This window comes from Apium graveolens, chromosome 4, assembly GCF_009905375.1.
Source record: "Apium graveolens cultivar Ventura chromosome 4, ASM990537v1, whole genome shotgun sequence".
Lineage (NCBI taxonomy): Eukaryota > Viridiplantae > Streptophyta > Magnoliopsida > Apiales > Apiaceae > Apium > Apium graveolens.
The window spans coordinates 7,799,033-7,822,220 of NC_133650.1; the positions used below are offsets into that span (position 1 = coordinate 7,799,033).

At 35.0% G+C, this 23,188-nt stretch overlaps 2 protein-coding genes across 7 annotated transcripts; both read left to right on the forward strand.

Moving 5' to 3' along the window:
- The first annotated feature begins 302 nt into the window (after positions 1-302).
- LOC141718262 (uncharacterized) lies at positions 303-845 on the forward strand. Its single transcript, XM_074520645.1, has one exon. It carries the CDS (start codon positions 303-305, stop codon positions 843-845), a length of 543 nt encoding a protein of 180 aa, XP_074376746.1.
- Positions 846-14,837: 13,992 nt separating this feature from the next.
- Positions 14,838-21,010, forward strand: LOC141717648 (uncharacterized). 6 transcript variants are annotated; one of them, XM_074519809.1, is made up of 4 exons: positions 14,838-18,067; positions 18,535-18,685; positions 18,881-18,913; positions 19,437-21,010. In XM_074519809.1, the coding sequence occupies exon 1, from the start codon at positions 14,891-14,893 to the stop codon at positions 18,035-18,037; it is 3,147 nt and encodes a 1,048-aa protein (XP_074375910.1). In that variant the 5' UTR covers positions 14,838-14,890; the 3' UTR covers positions 18,038-18,067; positions 18,535-18,685; positions 18,881-18,913; positions 19,437-21,010. The 6 variants fall into 6 exon arrangements, with proteins under 6 accessions (XP_074375910.1, XP_074375911.1, XP_074375907.1 ...); XM_074519810.1 differs by having other exon boundaries at positions 19,580-21,010; XM_074519806.1 differs by having other exon boundaries at positions 18,535-18,913.
- Positions 21,011-23,188: the final 2,178 nt, after the last annotated feature.

Below are 23,188 nucleotides of genomic sequence, written 5' to 3' on the forward strand. Positions count from 1 at the left end.
ATTTTTCTCCGACACCACATGCATGAAGATTTAAAATCTGAGTACTTAGAAGTCGAGGATCCTTTTATTTTATGGGAAAATCTAAAGGATATGTTCGATCACCTGAAACTAGTTTATCTACCTGCAGCTGAAAATGATTGGGTTAATTTAAGACTTCAGGGTTTTAAGAGTGTCCGAGATATAGCTCTGCTTTGTTCAAAATAAGTTCTAGGCTTATTATGTGTGGTGAGAAAGTTACGGAAAAAAGAAAAATCGATAAAACACTATCAACTTTTCACCCCAACAATATCAACTTAGCAGAGATGTACAGGGATCACAAATTTACTAAGTTCAGGGATCTTCTATCAACTCTCCTCGTTGCTGAACAGAATCATGAATTGGTGATTAAGAATCATCAATCCCGTCCAACAGCATCTGCCCCATTACCCGAAGTAAATAACATGTCATTCCAGCAGAATGTACGTGGAAAAGGGTATAGAGGTGGACGGGGCCAAGGGCGGTACCGTGGACGAGGTCGGAGCCACGGGCATTTTCGTCCATATAACAACTCTGGTCACCGGAAGTGGCAATCTGAATCACAGAGTAAAAGAAAGGCACCACGAGGAGGAAAAACTGAAAATGTTTGCTATAGGTGCGGCATGGATGGGCACTGGACACGTAATTGTCATGCCCCAGATCATCTTGTTAAGCTATACCAATCTTCACAAAAATCAAAAGAGAAAATGGTAGAAATAAATTTCGCCAACAATAACATAGATGATTTCCCGAGAATCACAACTGGAGGATTAAGCATTAATGGTCTGAATGAACCTAACGAAACTCCCATATGGGAGGCTGAAGATTAGTTTCATATAATTACTATAGTAGTGTGTATTGTGTGCTTTATATTATTTGAACTATGTAGTGTGTTTTGTTCTTATCAAATAAATTATGTTTCTTAATTATATACAGAATAGATTCTGAAGATATATGCATTGCTGATTGTGGTACAACTCATACGATTCTACAGGACCGAAAATATTTTACCCAAATAACCAAAACCGAAGCTCAAGTCGGAACAATTTTTGGCATATCTAATATAATCGAAAGTTTTGGAAAAGCTAGTTTTATCCTCCCTAATGGTACTCACATACACATTCCAAATGCATTATATTCAAGTAAGTCTACTAGAAATCTTCTTAGTTTTAAAGATATCCGACTCAATGATTTTCACATCGAAACTACCTCTGAGGCTGATAGAGAATATCTTCTTATTACTTCCGCTAATTCTAAAAACAAGAAAATCTTAGAAAAGTTTCACTCACTTTCCTCAAGATTATATATGCTGAAAATTAGAATTATTGAGTCACACAATGTCATTGCTTCCAAACTCATAGATCCAAAATCTTTTACACTTTGGCATGAAAGATTAGGTCATCCTGGCGTCTCTATGATGCGTCGTATTATAGAGAATTCTACTGGTCATCCTCTTAAAGATTTTAAAGTTCTTTCCAACAATGACCTTCCATGTTCATCATGTTCTTTAGGAAAATTGATTACCCGACCATCCCTTACTAAAGTTCAGCTTGAAAACCCAACTTTTCTAGAAAGGATCCAAGACGACATATGTGGACCTATACACCCATCATCTGGCCCATTTAGGTACTTCATGATATCAATCGATGCCTCAACTAGATGGTCTCATGTTTGTCTTCTCTCGACTCGTAATGATGTTTTTGCAAAATTACTTGCCCAAATAATCAAATTACGAGCTCAATTCCCAGATCATTGCATTAAGTCAATTCGTTTAGATAATGCCGACGAATTCACATCTGCAACTTTTGTCGACTATTGCATGTCTGTAGGAATCTCAGTTGAACACCCAGTTCCTCATGTACATACACAAAATGGGTTAGCCGAGTCCTTTATCAAATGATTCCAACTTATTGCAAGACCGCTGTTGTTGAAAGCAAAATTACCTATATCTATTTGGTGTCACACAATACTTCATGCTGCTAATATTATTAGGATTAGACCAACTTCCTACAACCAACATTCTCCGCTACAACTGGTACTTGGTCAAGTTCCTAATATTTCTCACTTCAAAATTTTCGGAAGTGCTGTATATGTACCGATTGCTCCACCACAAAGATCGAAGATGGGAGCTCAAAGAAGAGTGGGTATCTACATTGGTTTTGATTCCACATCTATAATTAGATATCTGGAGCCTCTAACCGGAGACTTATTTACCGCAAGATATGCAGATTGTCATTTTGACGAGTCTATGTTTCCTCCCTTAGGGGGAGATAAACATTCAAATAAAGTCAATCCTGACATAACATGGAATACATCAGGATTATATTTTCTAGATCCACGTACCGGTCAATGCGAACTTGAAGTTAAAAGAATTATTCATATGTAAAATATCGCAAACCAAATGCCTGACGCATTTAACGATTCCAGAAATATAACTAAATCTCATATACTTGTAGTAAATACTCCAGCTAGAATAGATATACCAATTCAAAAATTAGATACAAAAGAATTGGTTACAGAATCAAAGCCACGCCTGAAGCGTGGTAGACCGGTCGGTGCAAAAGATGTTGCACCACAAAAAAGAAAAATAAAGAAAATTGCCCCTGAAGTGGCACATTCTCCAGAAGAAGCAAATACCCCTGAAGTGGTATCATCTCCTTAAGAGATTCCAGTCCCTGAAGATACGAGGTTAAACAATCACGAAATTTCAATAAATTATGTGCATGATATGAAATTATGGGATCACAGTAAAGCCATAATCGATGATGTATTTATGTATTCCGCAGCATTGGATGTAGACATAAATTTTGATCCTGAACCACAAAGTGTGGATGAATGTCGTCGAAGAAAAGACTGGCCAAAATGGAAAGACGCAATCCAAACAGAATAAATTCATTGCCTAAAAGAGAAGTATTTTGACATGTTGTCCAAACACCAATCGGTGTGAACCCTGTTGGGAATAAATGGGTATTCATAAGAAAACGAAATGAAAAGAATGAAATTATGAGATATAAAGCCCGACTTATAGCACATGGGTTTTCTCAAAGGCCTTGAATTGATTATCAAGAGACATACTCACCAGTGATGGATGGAATTACTTTTCGTTTTATATTAGGCATGGCATCTAAAGAAAAATTGGAAACACGTCTTATGGACGTCGTTACTGCATACCTATATGGTTCACTTGATAGTGAAATTTTTATGAAAATCCCAGAAGGGTTAAAAATGGATGAGTTCAAGAAACCTCATCATATATACTCCATTAAACTTCAACGATCATTGTATGGGCTGAAATAATCTGGTCGTATGTGGTATAACAGACTAAGTCGTTATTTACAAAAGAATGGGTATATTAGTAACCAAATTTCTCCATGTATTTTTATCAAAAAATCACAATCTGGTTTTGTGATTATTGCTGTATATGTGGATGATTTAAATCTTGTAGGAACAACTACGGAGGTTAATAATGCTGTCATATACTTAAAAACAGAGTTTGAAATGAAAGATCTTGGAAGGACAAAATATTTTCTTGGGATACAAGTCGAGCACTTGTCAACATGAATTTTCCTCCACCAATCCACATATACAGAAAAGGTTTTGAACAGATTTTACATGGATAAATCTCATCCATTAACTACTCCAATGGTGATTAGATCTTTAGAGCCTGATAAAGATCCATTTCGACCACGAGAAGACGATGAAGAGGTTCTTGGTCCTGAAATCCCATATCTAGGTGCAATTGGTGCACTTATGTATCTTGCAAATAATACAAGGCCATATATTGCATTTGTTATGAATTTATTGGCTAGATTTAGCTCTGCTCCGATGTACAGACATTGAAATGGGATCAAACATATATTTCGTTATCTTCGTGGAACAACAGACTTTGGATTATTCTTCCCGAAAAAATCAACATCTCAGTTGATTGGATATGCAGACGCTGGATATTTGTCAGATCCTCATTTTGGTAAATCACAAGCTGGATATGTATTTACATATTACGGTACAACCATTTCCTGGAAATCCATGAAGCAAACTACAGTGGCAACCTCAACAGATCACTAAGAACTCATTGCAATTCATGAAGCCAGTAGAGAATGTGTTTGGTTGCGATCTATCATCAAGAATATTCGGGAATCATGTGGATTACCAGACATCACTAGAAGTCCTACCATTATGTTTGAGGATAACACTACATGCATTGATCAACTCAAAGAAGGATATATCAAAGGAGACAGGACAAAACACATTTCACCAAAATTCTTCTACACTCATGAGCTTCAAAAGAATGGTGAAATTGATGTTCAACAAATTCGGTCATGTGACAACCTTGCTGATTTATTCACGAAATCATTACCAAATTCAACATTTGGGAAGTTACGACATAACATTGAATGCGTCGACTCAAGGATTTGTTACAACAAAATTCAGAGAATGATTAGTTTTCCAGGGGAGTTTGTACTATTTTTCCTTCGTCAAAGTTTTTATCCCACTGGGTTTTTCTTTGAACAAGGTTTTAACGAGGCAATCTATGATCCATGTTAAATGATAATCAAAGGGGAGTGTCATAATTGATTGTAATTTTTAAGTCAATGGTAAAATAGTAAAGCTAGTCTTAGGAGTAGAAATTTTGATAATGCATTTAATGTTTTTGTTCTTCAACTTGGCTACAAATACATGGCCTTGGTGAATGAAAATTGTACACCAAGCATCTTACAAATATGCTCTCTATCTCCCTCCGATTATCATTCTTTCCCTCTCAGATTTAGTAGCCCCTTCTAAAATATTAAAGCTAGTATATTACAACAAAACATAAGTTTTTTTTTTGCCAAATATGACTTATAGTTTTATAAATGAATATTTGTTTTAAGAAATTCTCAGAATGAGCGATGATCGAAACCGAGACAAACTCTTAACCACTCGCTATATAACTGTGCTCTATAGAACATAAGTTTTTTTTTGACAAATATGGCTTATAACCTTAAAAATGAGTATCTATTCTAAGAAATTTTCGGTATGAGCGAGGGTCGAACCCAAAACCTGAAACAACAAAGTATAAACTTTTAACCACTTGAGCTATCCAACCGTGCTCTTGATGTACTCGAATAGTTTATCAAATATCCGGATAATATATTAAGAAGCTCTCTTTTTATTCAATAATCCAACCCTTTACAAATGAGCCATTTGCTTTTTATTTGTATGAAATCTTTGAGAAGGTTTCTCTTATTACAAGTGGACATTTTGGGCTTTCTATTATAAATGGGCCTTTTAGGCTTTCTATTACAAGTATGCTCTATTGAATTACAATTGTTGAGAATCCTACTGTTCGTGGGCCAATATTTGTCCCCCGTCAGTAAACATCTATATCTTTAGATTAGCTTTTTGGGTTTTAATTCCTGGAAGAGATACGAGAAAAAAGAGTAAAAAAAATACAAGAGAGAAAAGAATAAAGTAAAAAATAAAAATAGAGGTTAGTAACCTTAACTGGAAATAAAACCGACCGAAGGTGTGTCACATGTTGTTTACACACGTGTGGGCTTTTAAGTGTATATATTTCTGCCTTTCTCTCTCCCATATCTTTTTTGTTTTTTGATTTTATTGGATAGCTTCTTGCAACCGTTTGGCTTCCTTATTTTTTTACAAAAGGAGCGCTGATGCTCGAACTTTTATTTCACAATCCCAGCTTTTGTTCTCCTTGCTACTGTAAGTCCCCATCTTTGATTTTTTTGTTCATTTTTAAAGTTTCGGTCTTTGTAGTTGTTTTTCCCCTTTATGTAGTTCTTGTTTAGTGTAATTTACATGTGTCTTTTTCCTGTTTTTGGCTTGAGTTTGTTGGTTGGTCTAATGGCTATTGTTAGTCGTCATCGTCTTTACAAACTATCTCTAACTGTAATCCTGAAAAGAGACCTCTTGATGACGAGGATGAAGAGTTGTCGATTAATCTTAATGGTTTAGAGATCTCTGATCCAGATCAGTGTGGCTTCTTTAATTTTTGAATGAGGATCAATTTTTATCCAGTATTCCTGAATGTCATGTGGCTCATCCGCCTTTGAATCCTCGCACACTGGAGTTGCATAGTCATGTAGTGGAGGAGAGTATGTGTTTTGGCCATAAAGAGTTTGTTGAGAAGCCGAACCTTGATTACAACAGTCACTATGAAAATAAAGCCATCCCTCGGGGGAAGTTGAGGCTTTAGGTAGATTTCAACAACAGGGCCAGATGACCGTGTTTCGATGATGTAAGAGAATGGAATGCATGGGATTGTTAGTGTTTGTGCCCTACAGACAACACTATTATGTTTTGTTTATGACATTTGGATTATTAATATTTATGTTTCATCGATTATTCTTTTTATTATTTATTATGTCTTAATTTACTGCGATATAAATATTAGATTAATAAATGTCCTTGTAATATGATATGTATTTTATATCTCTAAGTACGTGACTTAGAATTGAGATTATGAGAACAATATAGATATTCTTAAATATCCCTGGTCGAGTTTTATTATTAAGGGACAATAATAATACATTAAGACTAGCGTGTTTATTGACTGATGATCACATCTCATTTATCATAGGTATAGTGATATTAAAGTTGAAAATACAGACATATGTAAATATACATGGTGCTGGATAGACCCAATGTAAGATTTTACATGTCTGTTGTATCATAATTAATTCTCACAGTGATAATGATGTAATTATCCTTAGACTTAAAATTATTATATATCTATACGATGATTAATATACTTTGATTATATAGAAAGTTAACTTTGACCGGGTAATGATAAAAGTAGACTTCAGGTATATTAGGAATAATCGTATGAGAAATATGAATGATCTAGAAAGGATTTAACCCTCCTATTTTTGGAGTGATATTATTGGCCTCTTGTGTGAGTTAGACTACGAAATGTGTGGCGCCGCGCTCAAATATTGATTCGTAATGATAGTCTACTCATTAATCAAGAAATCCTGGATTAAATCATGAAGATGATGACACATAACATGCCTTGAGTTTAATTTATAATATATGGTTTAAGGGATTATATTGCATTGTATATTATTCACGAAAGGTTTAATCTATCACCGATTTAATTATTATTACCTGGGTAGCAATAATGTATTACTAGATGTCGCTCATTGTTTACGATTATAAATTAGATTTAAAATTGTTGTCAACGTAATAATAACCTAAAGGGTCACATAAAGAATGATTCAAGGATTATTTAATTTAAATTCAGATTTAAATTAATTGTAAATAATTTAAATAATTTGTTATTAATTTAAATCTGAATTTAAATTAAATAATTCTTCAATCATTCTTTGTGTGACCCTTTAGGTTATTATTACGTTGGCAACAATTTTAAATCTAATTTATAATCGTAAACAATGAGCGACATCTAGTAATGCATTATTACTACCCAAGTAATAATAATTACATGGGTAAAATGAAGAAAATTGTTGCCAACGTAATAATTTAAAATTGTTGCCTTGAGTTTAATTTAAAATTGTTACCAACGTAATAATAACCTAAAGGGTCACACAAAGAATGATTGAAGGATTATTTAATTTAAATTCAGATTTAAATTAATTGTAAATAATTGTAAATTATTTGTTATTAATTAAGTAAGACTTAATTAATTAAATATATAAGAAATTTGAATTTATTATTAAATCCGAAATTGAGTTATTCGATGATTAAGTAATACTTAATTAATAATAACTAGGATTTTCGGATTTATTAAGACTCTAAATTAGTTTAGGATTAGAAGTATTTTTCTCTTACATATATAATATCTTATTAAGCCTCAACTAGGGTTTTACGTTTTTATAAAATAAAACACAAATCCTAGCAGCTTGAGAGAGAGAGAGAGAGGGCAGTTTTTGATTTACGAGTGCTAGTACACACTCATCTTTCGTTCGATTATTCGTGTAGATACCTTCAAGGCGTAGATTGTTTCACAACGGGATACGTGGTGATTTTTGAAATATTGGACCTCCATTAGACAACCGAAATCATAAAGCTTCTTAAGATAAATATCTTAACCACGAATTAAATATTGTCTTTTCGCATGGATCCTGCGATGAGTTTCAATTTTTCTGGTTTTTACAGTTTTAAATATTATTTCTGCTGCATTTTATGCCTCAAAACCCAATAGGGATCCCCTTGATTTTGTTTGAGTATGGCCTTCGTTTTCCGATGCACCATTTTTTCTTGGTGGTGTTCGAGGCTATTGGGTGTGGTATTGGTCAGTTAGCTTCAAACTTTGTTGCCCAACTGATTGCCTTTGTTGCTTTGTGCTGTGAAAGGAATATAATTCCTTCCCTTAATTTTTTTATATTCCGATACACGACATAAACGTGTGAAGATTGTAAGCGTTCGTTATTCGAACTCTGGATTGTTAGTGTTTGTGCCCTAGAGACAACACTATAATGTTTTAGTCCAAATTACGAATAATTTAGTCAAATAAAATATTTATACATGCAAACACCATTAATTACATTTATATAATACCTAAAACTAAAATACATTAATTAATAAGTATTCAAACTCATTATACTACATGGGTTGGCAAGGTGATTACAATATTAGATACGTCAAAAACATAAAATTTAGTATTCAATCACAAATGAATTTTATAAATAAATATATAAAAAGTATAACTTAAAAAATAAAAGTTAATATTGAAATAGTAAATATTTAAATTCACTATATAAGTGTCAAAAATCTTGATATTAATCTAATGCTACTCAAATAATACAATAAAAATATATAAATTATATGTCTTACATATAGAATATTATATATAATACATTATATATGTGTCGAGTTTTCATCGGGTTTCGGATCGGGTATCAGTTCGGTATCGTTGAAATCCAAATCCAAAAATTCAGGTTCGATTTATCCAAAATTTCGCGTTTCGAATCGGTATTCATCGGATCGAATTAATTTGGCATCCCTAATCCCCCACTGCAAGAAATGACATGGGGCGAGGATCGAGGTAAATTGGGTCGTGGGCTGATGATTGACCTTTCCATGTAATTGGCATGCTATACATTTTCTTATATATTCTTCATAGTCTTTACGCATTATTGGTCAATATAGCCCTTGTCGAATGATTTTGAATTCCAAGTTTATTCCTTCTAGATGTTTGCCATATATGCCCGTGTATATCTTGATGATCGCTATTTGAACCTCGTCACGACTCAAGAATTGTAGCAAGGGTTCTGATAATGCACGTCAAAATTGCGTAGTGCCAATAACACAGTAATTTTTTGCTTTGAACATGATGGATCGGGCTTCACCCTTTTTACTCTGGTAGTTTGTTGTCTAGGATGTATTCTATAAAGAGGGTTCACCAGTTAGTACACGTCTATATCTCGTTCATCGATGGTAGCCGATTTACAGAATTATCAGCCCATCGACGTATATTGGGTTGGGATTGCTGGATATATTGGAGGATGCTAGCTTCGATAAGGCGTCATCCCATTGGTTTTCAACTCTGTCAACATTTGAGATCTTCCATTAGGAGAAGTTTTTCAGCATATATTGTGCTCACGTAAGATACGATGCCATCTTATCATTATGGGTTTTGAATTCCCGCTTATTTATTTGGCCACTAAATGAGAATAACCAAATATGTCTATGATCTTTGCCTCGAGCTCTGCTGTCAGCTTCAACCCTGCAATTAGTGCCTCGTATTCTACTACGTTGTTTGTGATTGGGAATTTAAACTTCAGGGCTTGTTGGACTTTGAAGCCCTCTAAGCTAATCAAGATTTCTCCTGCTCCCACTGAGTTAGCTGTGGAAGAGCCATCGACGAGCAACAACCACAATCTTGATGAATCGTTATCCAGAGATATGGGCTTGGCTTTGAACTGGCATTCATCAACAAAGTTCGACATGATTTGGGCTTTTATTACAGTGCGGGGCTTGTTGTCGATGAAGAATTGACTGAGCTCAATTGTCCATACTGCAAGCCTTCCCGTCACGTCGGGTTTGTGTAAGATTCACATGAGTAGATGATTTGTTAACACATGGATTTCTCTTGCCTGAAAGTAATGGCAGATCTTTCGAATTACGACTACCAGAGCATAAATAAGCTTTTCGACCTATAGATATCTGATCTCGGCATCGCGAAGCGAGTGACTAATGTAGTATATAGATGCCTCTCTTCCCTCGTCTTGGCGAACTAAAACCGCTGCAATAGTTACGTCGGATGCCGACAAATAAACCATCAGTGGCTCGCCAGTTGGGGTCGTTTGAGGATTGAAAGATTAATAAGAAAAACTTTCAATTCATCGAAGCTGTTTTTATAATCATCATTTCACTCGAATTTCAAGGATTTTGAGGTTGGTTTTATTGCCAAGAAAAAAGGAAGATATCTTTTTGATGACTTAGAATGAATCATCGCAGAAGCGATGCACCATGTTCTTTGATGGACTTTAAGTCCTTCATTTCTAATATTGCTTTTTTTTGTGCAGGGTCTGCCTCGATCCCTCGTTAAGTAACGAGGAATCTCAAGAATTTTCCTGCCGTGAATCCAAATGAGCATTTAGTCGGGTTCAAGCGCAATTATGAGCTCACGCATTTTTGAAGGTTTCTCAGAGGTAGCAGATGTGATTTGATGCCCTTTTTGATTCAGCGATAATGTTATCGACGTAAATTAGCATGTTTCTCCCGATCTGCTAACCAAAAATGGTGTCCATCATTTGTTGAAATATTGCACCAATGTTGATGAGGCCGAAGGGCATGACTCTGTAACCGAAGACTCCTATGTGTGTGATGAAAGCAATTTGTTCCAAATCTTGCATGGCCATTTTTATCTGATTGTAGCCCGAGAATGCATCCATGAGTGATAGGAGTTCATTCCCCGCAGTGATGTTGATGAACTGATCAATGTTCAAGAGATGGTAGAAGTCTTTGGGGCATGTTCAGTTTACGTCGGAGTAGTTGATGCATATTCGCCACTTTCCATTGCTCAGTTTACCAAGAAAACATTAGAGATCCATGTAGGAAACTGTACTTGTCGATACCCGTTGTTAAGAAGTTTACCGCCATTTTTTCGATGAGATCGAGAATTTCTGCTATCTCCTTTGTGAAGCGAGTCAAGAAAATTTGAAAGCTTTCGTTTAATTTTTGATGCATAGTCATAGGAGACACAGTTACTTTGATGCCCTTATAATTACTGGAGAAGTGAGCTTGAAATTTGCTTTTTAGAGTTGCCCATGAGTCGATGGAGCGAGGAGGTAGGTTATAGTACCATCGTAGTGCTGTGTCCTGAATGTATTGAGGAATGCTAGGGGGTCGGATGATCCAGTAAAATGGTCCAGTTATGGCGTTTTGAGGGTTCTATCGATGCAGACTCTCTCGAGTACCAACAATAGGGGGTTTTCGGCAACGGATTTGAACCCCGATTGAGAGCACATTAAGTTCCTCATTTGTGCCATTTCCTCCTGCATTTTTATGAAATCTTCATGGGAGATGGTATCTGTGGATTCAGTTCTTTGAGAGGCGTTGCCAGATGAGATGATCCGCTGTCGGCGGTCGCGAGATTGCGAATAGGTCGACTCGGTGAGCGACTCGTATTCATAATCGGGATCTGCATACTCTTCATAATATTATTCCCCCGACCCCTGATTTTCTATCGATGTGTTTTGGAGCTCATGGCGTAATCATTGTATTTGTCGCTGGTGTTCTAGTTTGGACGTGAGAATGCAAGCCTCTTTCTCCAAAAATTGAAACTCCTCATCAGAACGGTCTATATCCTCGAGCTCTTCCTCCTTTTGCGACTTCAACCGCTCAACGTTTTCAAGGTGCAAGCTCATATGGCCGACAACCACTTATTTACCCTTTATTGTGCTCACTCGTTGTCGTTGATGCAACTTGAATTTGCGTTTCCTCAATAGAGGCTCCGCATCAGTCGGATCTGGAAGCTGATTGTGTGGAGGCTTCTCGGGAGGAGGGAACAGGCATTTCGGCTGCAACACTGGTGGCTTCGATGACCCCTGGTCATCAGATTGCCCAGGAACAGTTGAAATTTCCGCCATTGATCATTTTGGTTGTGTACCTACATTCTCTTGCGGATCAATCTCTTCTACAATCATAGTTTTGTGGGATTTAAAGGTAAAATTCCTTATAGCGCCAAATGATGTACCCGAATAGTTTATCAAATATCCGGATAATATAATTAGAAGCTCTCTTTTTATTCAAAAATTCAACCCTTTACAAATAAGCCATTCGCTTTTTATTTATAGGAACATTTGAGAGGGTTTCTCTTATTACAAGTGGGTCTCTTGGGCATTCAGTTATAAATGGGCCGTTTGGGCATTCTATTACAAGTATGGTCTATTGAATTAAAATCGTTATGAACCGACAGCTCTATAAAATATAGAGTAAAATGCAAGATGTGTACTTGAATTTTCTAAATTGTGTAACTTGTGTACCTGTAGTTTAAATATAGCAAAATGTGTACCCGGAGTTAGAAAAAGGTGTTCATTTTGTGTACAACCGTTAACTTCATTTAACACCGTTAGTGGAGGCTAATTTTGAAATGTAAGATGTGTACCTAAAGATTTGAAAATTTTCAAGTTGTGTACCTGAAGTTGAAGTAAGAGGGAATTTCCTATTATTCAAGTCATATTTAAGTGAAAAATTCGTAACTTCAAAATGCACTCTTTTAATACTATTTATTAATATTTGTAATGAATATATGTATAAACGAATTGGGCCAAAATCGTCAAAAAATTGGTAAAAAATGAACTAACCCGATTATTAATATAAAAAAAATTATAATATATAATTTATATAAATTTTAGAACTAGAGAATATTTTAAAATTTTGAAAGAAGAACAGGTCACAGTGATTCCTGTAAATAGCCACGCCTTATTCTAAAGCAATATACGAATATTTTCGATTTTATTGTAGCCGATAATTCTTAGGATAAAATCATTTTTTATGAAAATTTGTTTACTTAACTTATACCATTTATATTAATTTTTATTTTTTCCGGTTTTAAAGTTGAAACCGAGCCGATAAACACGGAACTGAGGTCTTTGAAATCGAAGCTAAACCGAAAGTTTGGTTGGAATTGCGGTTTTCGATTTTTAAAACCGAAGTTCTATGATATCAGTTTCGGTTTTACCTAAAAAGCGAGTCGAGCTGGCCTTTACTTTTCCCTAAATACATGTATATTTATAAAAATATATGCACATTTATTTTTAAAAATAATATTAAATATTTTTAAAATTATACTTGATATTTTAATGTTGTATATAAATGTAACTAATATATATATATATATATGTAAAATTCTATGGAGTTCACCTTTTTACTTGATATTATATTTAAGGTTCTGCAACACTTTATGTTCTGCAAACTAGCCATATTTTTTAGAATAATATATTTTGCAATATTTTACTTGTAAAATAGATGTAATCTGCAATATTTTCAATAAAAAAGTGAAATTTGTATAACATCATTCGAAAAATAATATCTTTTTAATATTTTAAAGCTATATTTTACTTGCAAAACATATATGGACTCCAAGGACTCCAATGGAACAGTGGACTCCATAAATATATATATATATATGCCTTTACTCAATGGGAAACCATCTTATATGGAGAATCGTGCTCATCACAAATTATAAAATTTTATTTCAAAAAATATATAATTCGATGCTAATCTAGAATAATAATTATATTTGAATATAATAAAAAATTTAACAATTAAAATTTAAAAAATAATGGATTTTAAATTTGATCCTACAGTGGAATAATTTTTATTAAGTATGATTCTACTTAGAACCAATTTAAACTTTTTCATTAAATTTCAATGATTTTTTAAATAAAAAATGTGTAACTTCAATTTTTAGCTTGCTAATTAAAATTTGTAACTATATATGATGAGAAATGAAATAAATTATATATTTTATATTTTTAAAATAATGGTTCCCCAATATTTTCTATATATGATGGTTTTCATGGAGTGTTACCCATATATATATATAATGGTCAAATAAAAATAAATCTTAAAATAACAAAAAAATATACATACATAATATTTATCTGAAGATATTATATATTACTACCTCCGTCCTCCTCATTTCTTTATATTTTTTTTCACATGTTTGACACGCATTTTAAGGCAAATATAAAGTATGCTTCCGTAATTTATTTTTAAAATTTTCTTTTTTTTATAAAAGTCTGAACATTATATTTTTATTTAGAAGAAAAAAAATTAAAAAAAAGTATACAACTACATTTAATAAGAGCATTACGTGTCGAGCTCCCGTTCCTTAATATAAAGAATTGAGGGGGACGGAGGGAGTATATTTTTATTTATTTAATTTAATATATATATATATATAATTAAATTTTGTACGGAAATACGACATAAAATATTTTCCACAAATTTGTTTAGGTACACATTTTGCTATTCCCAAACTTCAGGTGTGCATCATTTTGAGTACTCATGTACACATCTTACATTAAAAAGGAAGTTTCTATTAACGGTGTTAAAAATATTAAACGGTTATATACAAATTGCATGCTTCTAATAATTTCAGGTACACATTTTTTATTTTAAATTAGAGGTACAAAACTTACGCAATTTGTACCGTTCTTACATTTTACTCTAAAACATAAGTTAAATAATGCTTAAAATAACAATATACGCACATCTATCACATAAAGAAAAAACTAGTCTACTAGACTATAAACCCATTTATGAAAAATATAAACAATTACAAAATTATTTATATCTAGCTAAAAATAAGAAAAACAATGAACCCTCTACAATTCCAATTTTACCAAAATTCAACAAATTTTTAATGTTCTAAACCCTTTTCTCAACGAGGCTGCAAAAGCTAATGCGGAGACTTCTTGCACTTGCTCATCAAAATGGCACCAAAATGGACACATTCACACACAAATCTTCATCAAAATTCAATCTTTTTACAACCCAAGTTGACACTCAAAGCACCACTTCAATAGCTAAAGAAATCTCCAGCTTTCTCAAACAAGAAACCCAAGTTTCTGCTAAAGAAATTTCAAGAATTTTAAGACAACCCAATTGGGCTGCAATGTTAGATACATCTTTATATATTCGATACAAGTTGAGCCCACAAGTTGTTTGGACTGTTCTTCATCAGTACTATCAGGTTAATGATCTTAAACGCTTGAATGGTTTTTTTCATTGGTCAAGAAATAGAATTATTGAGCCTCAATTGTTAGATTCTTTTGCTTTTTTAGCTGTTAATTTGTGTAATGCTGGTTCTTTTGGCCCGGCTTTCGGGGTTTTAAGTCAGATGATAAAAATCGAAAATTTATCTGCTTATGTGGTTTTTGAGTGTGTGTATAAGTGGTTTGTTAGTTGTAGAGGGTGTGGTGTTATGGTGTTTGATATATTGATTGATAGTTATAAGAAAATGGGGAAGTTGGGAGATGCTTGTGTCGTGTTTGTGGAAGTTAGGCGTAAGGGGAGTTTGCCTAGTTTACGATGTTGTAATGATCTTTTGAAGAATTTGTTGAAGAAGAATAAGATGAGATTGTTTTGGAAGGTGTATAATGAAATGTTGGAGGGTAATGTAGGGTTTGATGTTTATACGTACACGAATTTGGTAGGTGCGCTTTGTAAAGTTGGAGATTTTAGAGGAGCTAGAGAAGTAGTTTTACGAATGGGTGAGAATGGGTGTGATCCTAATACTTTTATTTATAATACAGTGATTGAAGGAATGTGTCAGCTTGGAGCTACGAATGAAGCTGTTGAGCTGAAAATGGTTATGCGTGAAAAAGGACTAGTTTTGAATGATTTTACTTATGGTAAGCTTATTAATCAGTTGTGTGTAGAGAATAGATTAGACGAGGCAAAACTTATGTCTGAAGAGATGTTAGCTATGGGTCTAAAAAAGCCTGATTCCATCTGCCCGATTGTAGCTAATCCGGGTCTAAAAAAACCTGATTCCATCTGCCCTATTATAGCTAATCTGGAGGTTTGGCGAGATAAAAATGAGATAAAAATAAGACAGGACGACATCAACAAGCAGAATGCATATTTGATGCTTCTTATTGGTGTATGTAAGGCTGGTAATTTGAGGAAAGCAGATGAGATTTACAGAGAAATGATTTCAATTGGCTGCAACCTAAATCCTGAAATTTACTGTTTAATGATGAAGGGGTACTGCAAGGAACATAATGTCGCCAGGGCCTTAGAGCTACTTGATCATATGGCTGAGAGAAACTTCCTCCCCTCACCCACGACTTACAATGCAGTAATCAGTGAGCTATGCCTGCGAAAGAATTATCATGGAGCCTATGCCCTTGTGGGAAAAATGATATCAGGTGGGTTAAAGCCTGATGCTGTTACCTACAAAACTCTAATTGCTGGATATGCGGCAGAAGGTAGGACACTGGAATCAAGAAAGGCGTTAGAGGAAATGATGAGAAGCGGATTTCTCCCTGACAATTTTTCTTACAATCATGTCATAAACTGTTTCTGCAAGGCTGGAAAGATGGAAGAAGCGAGCCCATATGTATTTGAAATGGTAGAGAAGGGACTAACCCCGAATGCTATTACTTTTGGGGCATTTATCTGTGGATATGGCAAGGCTGGGAACATGTCAGAGGCGGACAGATTTTTCCACTACATGCTTGATAATGGCATACTGCCGAACAATGCAACCTGCACTGTTCTAATCACAGGGCATTTTAAAGCAGGAAACTTGATGGAAGCTTTTTCCACATTTAAAACCATAATTGGACTGCAGGTGCTCCCTGATATGCAAACTTGCACTACCTTCATCAATGGTCTTTTAACATATGGGAAACTTAAAGAGGCCATTGGCATCTTAAATGAACTGAAAGGCATGGGGTTTTCTCCTGATTTGGTCACTTACAGTTCTATTATGGCAGGGTTTTGCAGACAAGGTCAAGTAGATAGAGCATTCAAATTTCTTGATGAAATGTACTGTGAAGGTATTGAACCCAACCAATTTATTTATAATTCATTAATCGATGGGTTATGCAAGTCTGGTCAAGTTTCCAGAGCCAGAGAACTATTTGATAGCATCTCTGAGAAGGGATTAGCACCAGAAAATGTAACATATTCCACCATGATAGACGGGTACTGCAAGTCACAGAATCTGACCGAGGCTTTTACATTATTTGATAAAATGCCATCAAAGGGAATTCAACCCCATAGTTTTGTGTACAATGCACTTATTGGTGGATGTTGCAGGAATAATGAATTTGACAAGGCCATGGACTTGTTACACCAAATGAAGCAGAAGGGTCTTGCCACTAATTTTTCTTTCAACATATTAATAGATTCATTTAGCAAGATAGGCAAGTTAGATGAAGCCATTAAATTAGTGCAAGAAATGCTAAGTCTGAAAATTATACCTGATCACGTGATATACACAACCTTGATTGATGGGCACTGTAAGGCTGGAAAGATAGAGGTTGCATATCAGCTCTTCCTGCAAATGGAGAAAAAGAAAATGCAACAAGACATTGTTGCATACACGTCGCTTATGCATGGTTACAACAAATTGGGAAACTCTTCCGAGGTATTTTCACTATTTAAGAAAATGGTGGCACGTGGGATAGAGCCAGATGAAGTCACTTACAATGTACTACTTGATGCACAATGTAAAGAGGAGAACTTTGTCGAGGCTTCTGAGTTGCACAAGAAGATGTTAAGTTATGGTATGAGAATAAATGCAAATGTTTATGCTTCGTTAGTACGAATGTTTTGCAGAATGGACAACTTTTCGGATGCTCTGCTATTGCTCGATGAAATGAAAGGTCAAAACCTTTCACTAAATGTTTCTAATTGCAGCAATCTAATTCATGAATTCTACCTAGAAAGTAAAAAGGATGAAGTTACAAGATTTTTGGAGAAAATGATCAGTTTGAAGTGGTTGCCGAAGAACACCAGCATAAGTCACCTTGTGGAGCGACTTACTAATGAACCAAACTGCGCGGATGATAGCCATTCTATAAATCAAATAGCATAGAGATCTGCTTTCTGACATCATAAAAATATGGTAAGTTCACAGCTCTGGTTTTAGGGCCTCTTTTTGACACAAATGTTGATACTGATTTTAATGGCAATGACATATGTTTTACATAGATGGATAACAACTCCTTTTTGGTCTATATTATTAGAAATGTGTGATTTCTATGAGCTATTTGTCGTAATGTTTTAAATCCCTCATCAGTTACTATACAATTAAAATATATACTGGTGACATCACATTAATCAGGAAGTAGGTAATTCCGATAACTAATCTATAATATTTAATAATTATACTGAAAAGTGATTTACATGTAGCGATTTATATAGATGAAAAGTGAAAACACCATCGAAATAAATTATCATTGGCACTGATTATTATTCTTAGTATACTTAAATCATATGGAGCTAGTAAATTTTTTATAGGTGTATACAAGTTCAAATATTTTATAGTTTCAGCAAATTTATTTCAGTAGCTAACGTTTCGTTCATGACCAGCATTGTTGTTAGTGATCTGTGTGGAAGGTTCTCGCTATATCATGTTTGCGTGATAAAACCTTTCATTTATTCGTGACACACTGATACCGGAAGCTGAGGTGCTTGTTCGATAACCAGTGATAGCAATCAGAGGTCGGAAACTCATTTGCAGGTAATGTGTTTAAGCAAATTTTCTCTGACATTTTTATAAAAACAGGATGTAAAAAGCTTATATTTCAAATTAAAATTGCAGTATTTTAGTTTTGTATTGATTTCCTAATAATTATTCTTGAACCTGTATTCTTTGTTCATGTCTCGTGCCATTGCATATTTTGCTGTAAATTTGCTGAATGTTTCTTCGAAAAAGACGTTGAAGGTGCCGGAGGAGTTGCAACATGTAGTATGTACTCGGCATCTGGTTCAACTTTTGTGTTGGTTTCTTTCTTTGTCAGGACCATTGTTTAACTTAAGTAAAAATTTATTAAGCTCTGCCTCTACATCTATCTTGTATGATCGCCGTAGTTTTCCTATTTTGTGGTGCAATTATTGTGAATGCATGGATCTAAAATTCACATAGCTGTAAAAGTCTTAATATTTTCGGAAAGGGTCGGAACAAAAGTTTAATTATTCCAACATTTCACTAGTTTTGTTTTGAAAAAAGTTCAGATACTTGTGTTGATAATGGCTGGACTACTTGCGATTGTCTAAACTTCAGACTCATGTATATGATTATACGGAATAAAGATGCAACCCTGTCCTGAGTTCTGCCTGTCGTTAAGCATATATCAACTTATGCCACTTTAAACTAAAGTCCCTACAGTTATTGAAATTTTAACGGTTTTTGAAGCATTTCCTTTTCTTCTCGCATGTGTGTTGTTTGCTCAATCAACTATTTTAATGAACCCTTTTTGTGGTGCATGTAGCTTGCCATGGTTATAATTGAACGAGGAATCCTTATATTGGAATGGTGGTTGTATGTCACTACACACATCAGGGTCATTTTCGACACATGAAAATGTTGCTACCTGGGGCAAATTTTAAACTAAAACCATTTGTTGTGTTTCAGGAGAATGCCGTCCAAGAAGAATATCCCGTCTAATTCCTCGAGTAGAAATTCTGATTGGGGCCCAGTCATGAGTGAGTTGCTAGATTTGTTGCTCCAACAGTCTAATCAAATGGCTCAGCAGCAACAACAACAGCAACAACAACAGCAACAACAACAATTCATACAACAGCATCAACAACAAATCCAACAATAGCAGCTGCAGCTTCAGCAGCAACCTCAGCAAAGGGAGGTAACCCAAACTGCGAGTTTTAAATCCTTTCAGTCGGTAAAACCCCCAGAGTTTAAGGGCGAGGTGGACCCTGTTGCTGCCAGAATTTGGCTAAAGGATATGGAAAAAGCTTTTACTCTCACTCAAGTAAGTGATAATCTTAAATCAGACTATGCGAGTTATTTTCTAAAGGGTGAAACAAATTATTGGTGGGAGTCCACTCGTGTCTTGGAAGAAGAAGGTCCTATTTCTTGGACCAGGTTTATAGAATTATTTTTGGAAAAGTATTTTCCGGATTGTTTGCAAAATCAGTTGGTGGTTGAATTTCTGGAATTGTGGCAGAATATGAGGCCAAGTTCACGGAATTGGCCCAATTGGTACATGTGTATGTGAGTACTGAAGCTCCGAAAGCGAAGAGGTTCCAGCAGGGATTGAAGCCAGAAATTCGCAGTGGAGTTGTAGCCTTGCAGCTCAAGACATATCCCTCTATAGTTCAGGTCGCTCTAGTAATCAAAAGTGATCATAAGTTGGCTGCCAAAAAAACGGTGATAAGAAGAGAAAGTCTGAAGGTGCTACCGATGAGACGGATCAAGGAGGATCCAGTCAGAGGTTTCAAAGGCGATTTGGCCAAAATAGGAATAAAAGATTCAGAAAACAGAGATTCTCTCAGGCCAGGCCTACTACCACTTCAGTTGCTTCTACTCCAACCCAGTCAACCAATACAACGGTGGATTGTAAGTTATGTGGCAAGAAACATAGTGGGTCGTGCAGAAGGGATGTCTAGTGTTTCAAATGTCATCAGAAGGGTCATTATACATCAGAGTGCAACTCAGAAAAACCCTCTGTTGCTATAAATGTGGTAAGGTGCTATACTCGTAATTGGTTCAATGATAGAGAAAAATGTCGTCAGTTTTGGTCCTAGGTTCAAGTAGGGACTCTCTCACATGCTAATAAAATAAAAAACCAACTTACAACGGATCATTCAGTACTCTTTGTTGGTTAACAAACGGGATCCACCTAAAATACACCCCGGTGCATCCAACCCCAGATGCGTATATTCAAAATTCATCACCACAAGCAAGAAAAATTCTTATCTTCAAGTTTCTTGTACTTCTTGAACAAATATAACAAAATCTTGTATTGGACGAGTAAATACATTTGCGTGTAAATATCAAACATGAGATGTTGACTTATATATATATATTTTATGTTTATTCATATTTCATATTTTGCAAACAAACGGGTATTGTGGTGTAAATTGTGATTCACACATACAAATACCTAATAACTCAAATAATTGATGACATGGCAAGTCTGTATAAATAAAGTAAATTTTTTTATACGGGAAATGAATTGAAGAATAATGGAACGTTAATTAATAATATTGTAGTTCCAATAATAAATATATTAATAACATTGGAAAACCTATGAAGAACACCAATTTAACGAAGAGTAATGTTAGCAAGAGGTACATAAAATTATTCCCAAATTACATGACATGATTATGTCAAAAGAATGTTGCCGCAATAAAATATTCTTATCCTCATTTAGTTGGGGTTCGACTGTAATGAGTGGCTAAATTTAACAAAATCAGCAACAAATGCGACAATAAAAGTAACAATAATGATAACAGTGCAACACTAACAGCATAATTCAATACCCATAACAGTCGCTGACTACTATCACAACATACTAACTGATCTCGCATGATCGGACTCGTTCTCGCGAGAGGGATAACTAGTAACCTCTAATGGCCGATGCCCATAACATATACACAAGGGAGACACACTAAAGATCAGGACAGTTCCAAGTTCCTTAATATATGTCAGGGTTACGCCTTCGAACCCTCGACTAGACTTTTAAACTTACTCCTCTAAATATGAGTTGCTGACTCACATCTTTAAACACCAATTCTACACCTTTCCGACTATATACCTAACCTAAATTATGAACTTAAACCTGTAGTTTTGATACCAACCTGTGACATTCTTAACCCCGGGGTCAGGAGTTGATATCACTAACACATCAAATCACAATTATAATACAACTAACTCATTCTTATATTAATATAAACACAACCCCTTCACAAGATCATTTTCAGGTTCAAGTATGATTTAGGTTACACAATTAATACAAACCAACTTATATAAAAACGACCTAACACATCTAACTTTCCACAGCAACTCACAGACCACACCTGTTCTGACAAAACACTCTCAAAGGAGCTCGATACAGGAGGAACTGGAATCTGGCCATGACTATGACACAAGGGTCTCCTATATATTTGCAATATATGAATATACAAAACATTTTGCAAGAATGAGCGATCAATCGCTCAGCAGTACCATTATATGAATAACAAGTAAAACAGTTTATGATAAACAGTTATAGGAACATCATTCATAACTCAATTATAAAAACAAGTAAAACGGGTATAAACTGGATATTAACAACTAGCATGCTCTGTAAAACAATAACATCAGTCATGTGTTGTGCAAATACCAGAGTCCAATTTTAGCATGCTATTTTCATTTCCAAATCATCTGTTCCATTACAGGAACCACAAAACCATTTGTCCCGTTACGGGGACCCAAAATCATTTGTTCCGTTACGGGAACCGCAAAATCTCGCTCATATATATATATATATAAATTGGATGATCAAGGATGAGACAACTGATCATGCTATCATCACCATCGGACAGCTCCATCTGCCATCCCATAATATTTGTTCCGGAACTCAGAGACTAGCTAGGTCTCTGTCACGCTAGACTAAGTGGTTTAAATAAGGTACGCAACCAACTTAGCCTCTTACGCCATCTTCCTGGCCGTTACGGGCCCTTGCGCACGCTCATCCAATTATCTGATCTATTTTATCCAGTTTTTCAATCCACTTATACCTATCTCTTTTCAAAACAGTTCTATCACAACACACTTTCCAAAATCTTTCCAATTTATTCACAATTTAGAGATAGGCATTTTCAGAAGTTACTTTTCCCCAAAACATAAGTTAACAAAACATTTTGAAACACAGGGGTTACGTAACTTAAAACGTTCTGCTCCAGTATGTAATTTAATTCAACAGTTATTTATATATTACCGAACCATAAACGATATGGTCAGGGGTACTTGCCTCAATACGCTTTAACAACTATTACTGGCTGGCCTTGCACCGACCGGGATGCTCAGGATTTGGATTGGAACCTACAGAACCGAAATACCCTAGATTAGACGACTGAATATGCTGACATATCCTCGCTAACAATCTACCCGCACGTTAACAAAACCCGACTCGTAACATACGCATCATTGTAACACACGTATCAATTAGGATTCACGTCCTCGAAAGTCGGTTCGGTATTCATTTTCAGAAAATACGTATACCCGTCATTTTTGGAAATT

Excerpts from the sequence above, each read along its gene's own strand:
- LOC141718262 (XM_074520645.1), top strand. The coding sequence starts at position 303 with ATGTACAGGGATCACAAATTTACTAAGTTCAGGGATCTTCTATCAACT.
- LOC141717648 (XM_074519806.1), top strand. The coding sequence starts at position 14,891 with ATGCGGAGACTTCTTGCACTTGCTCATCAAAATGGCACCAAAATGGAC.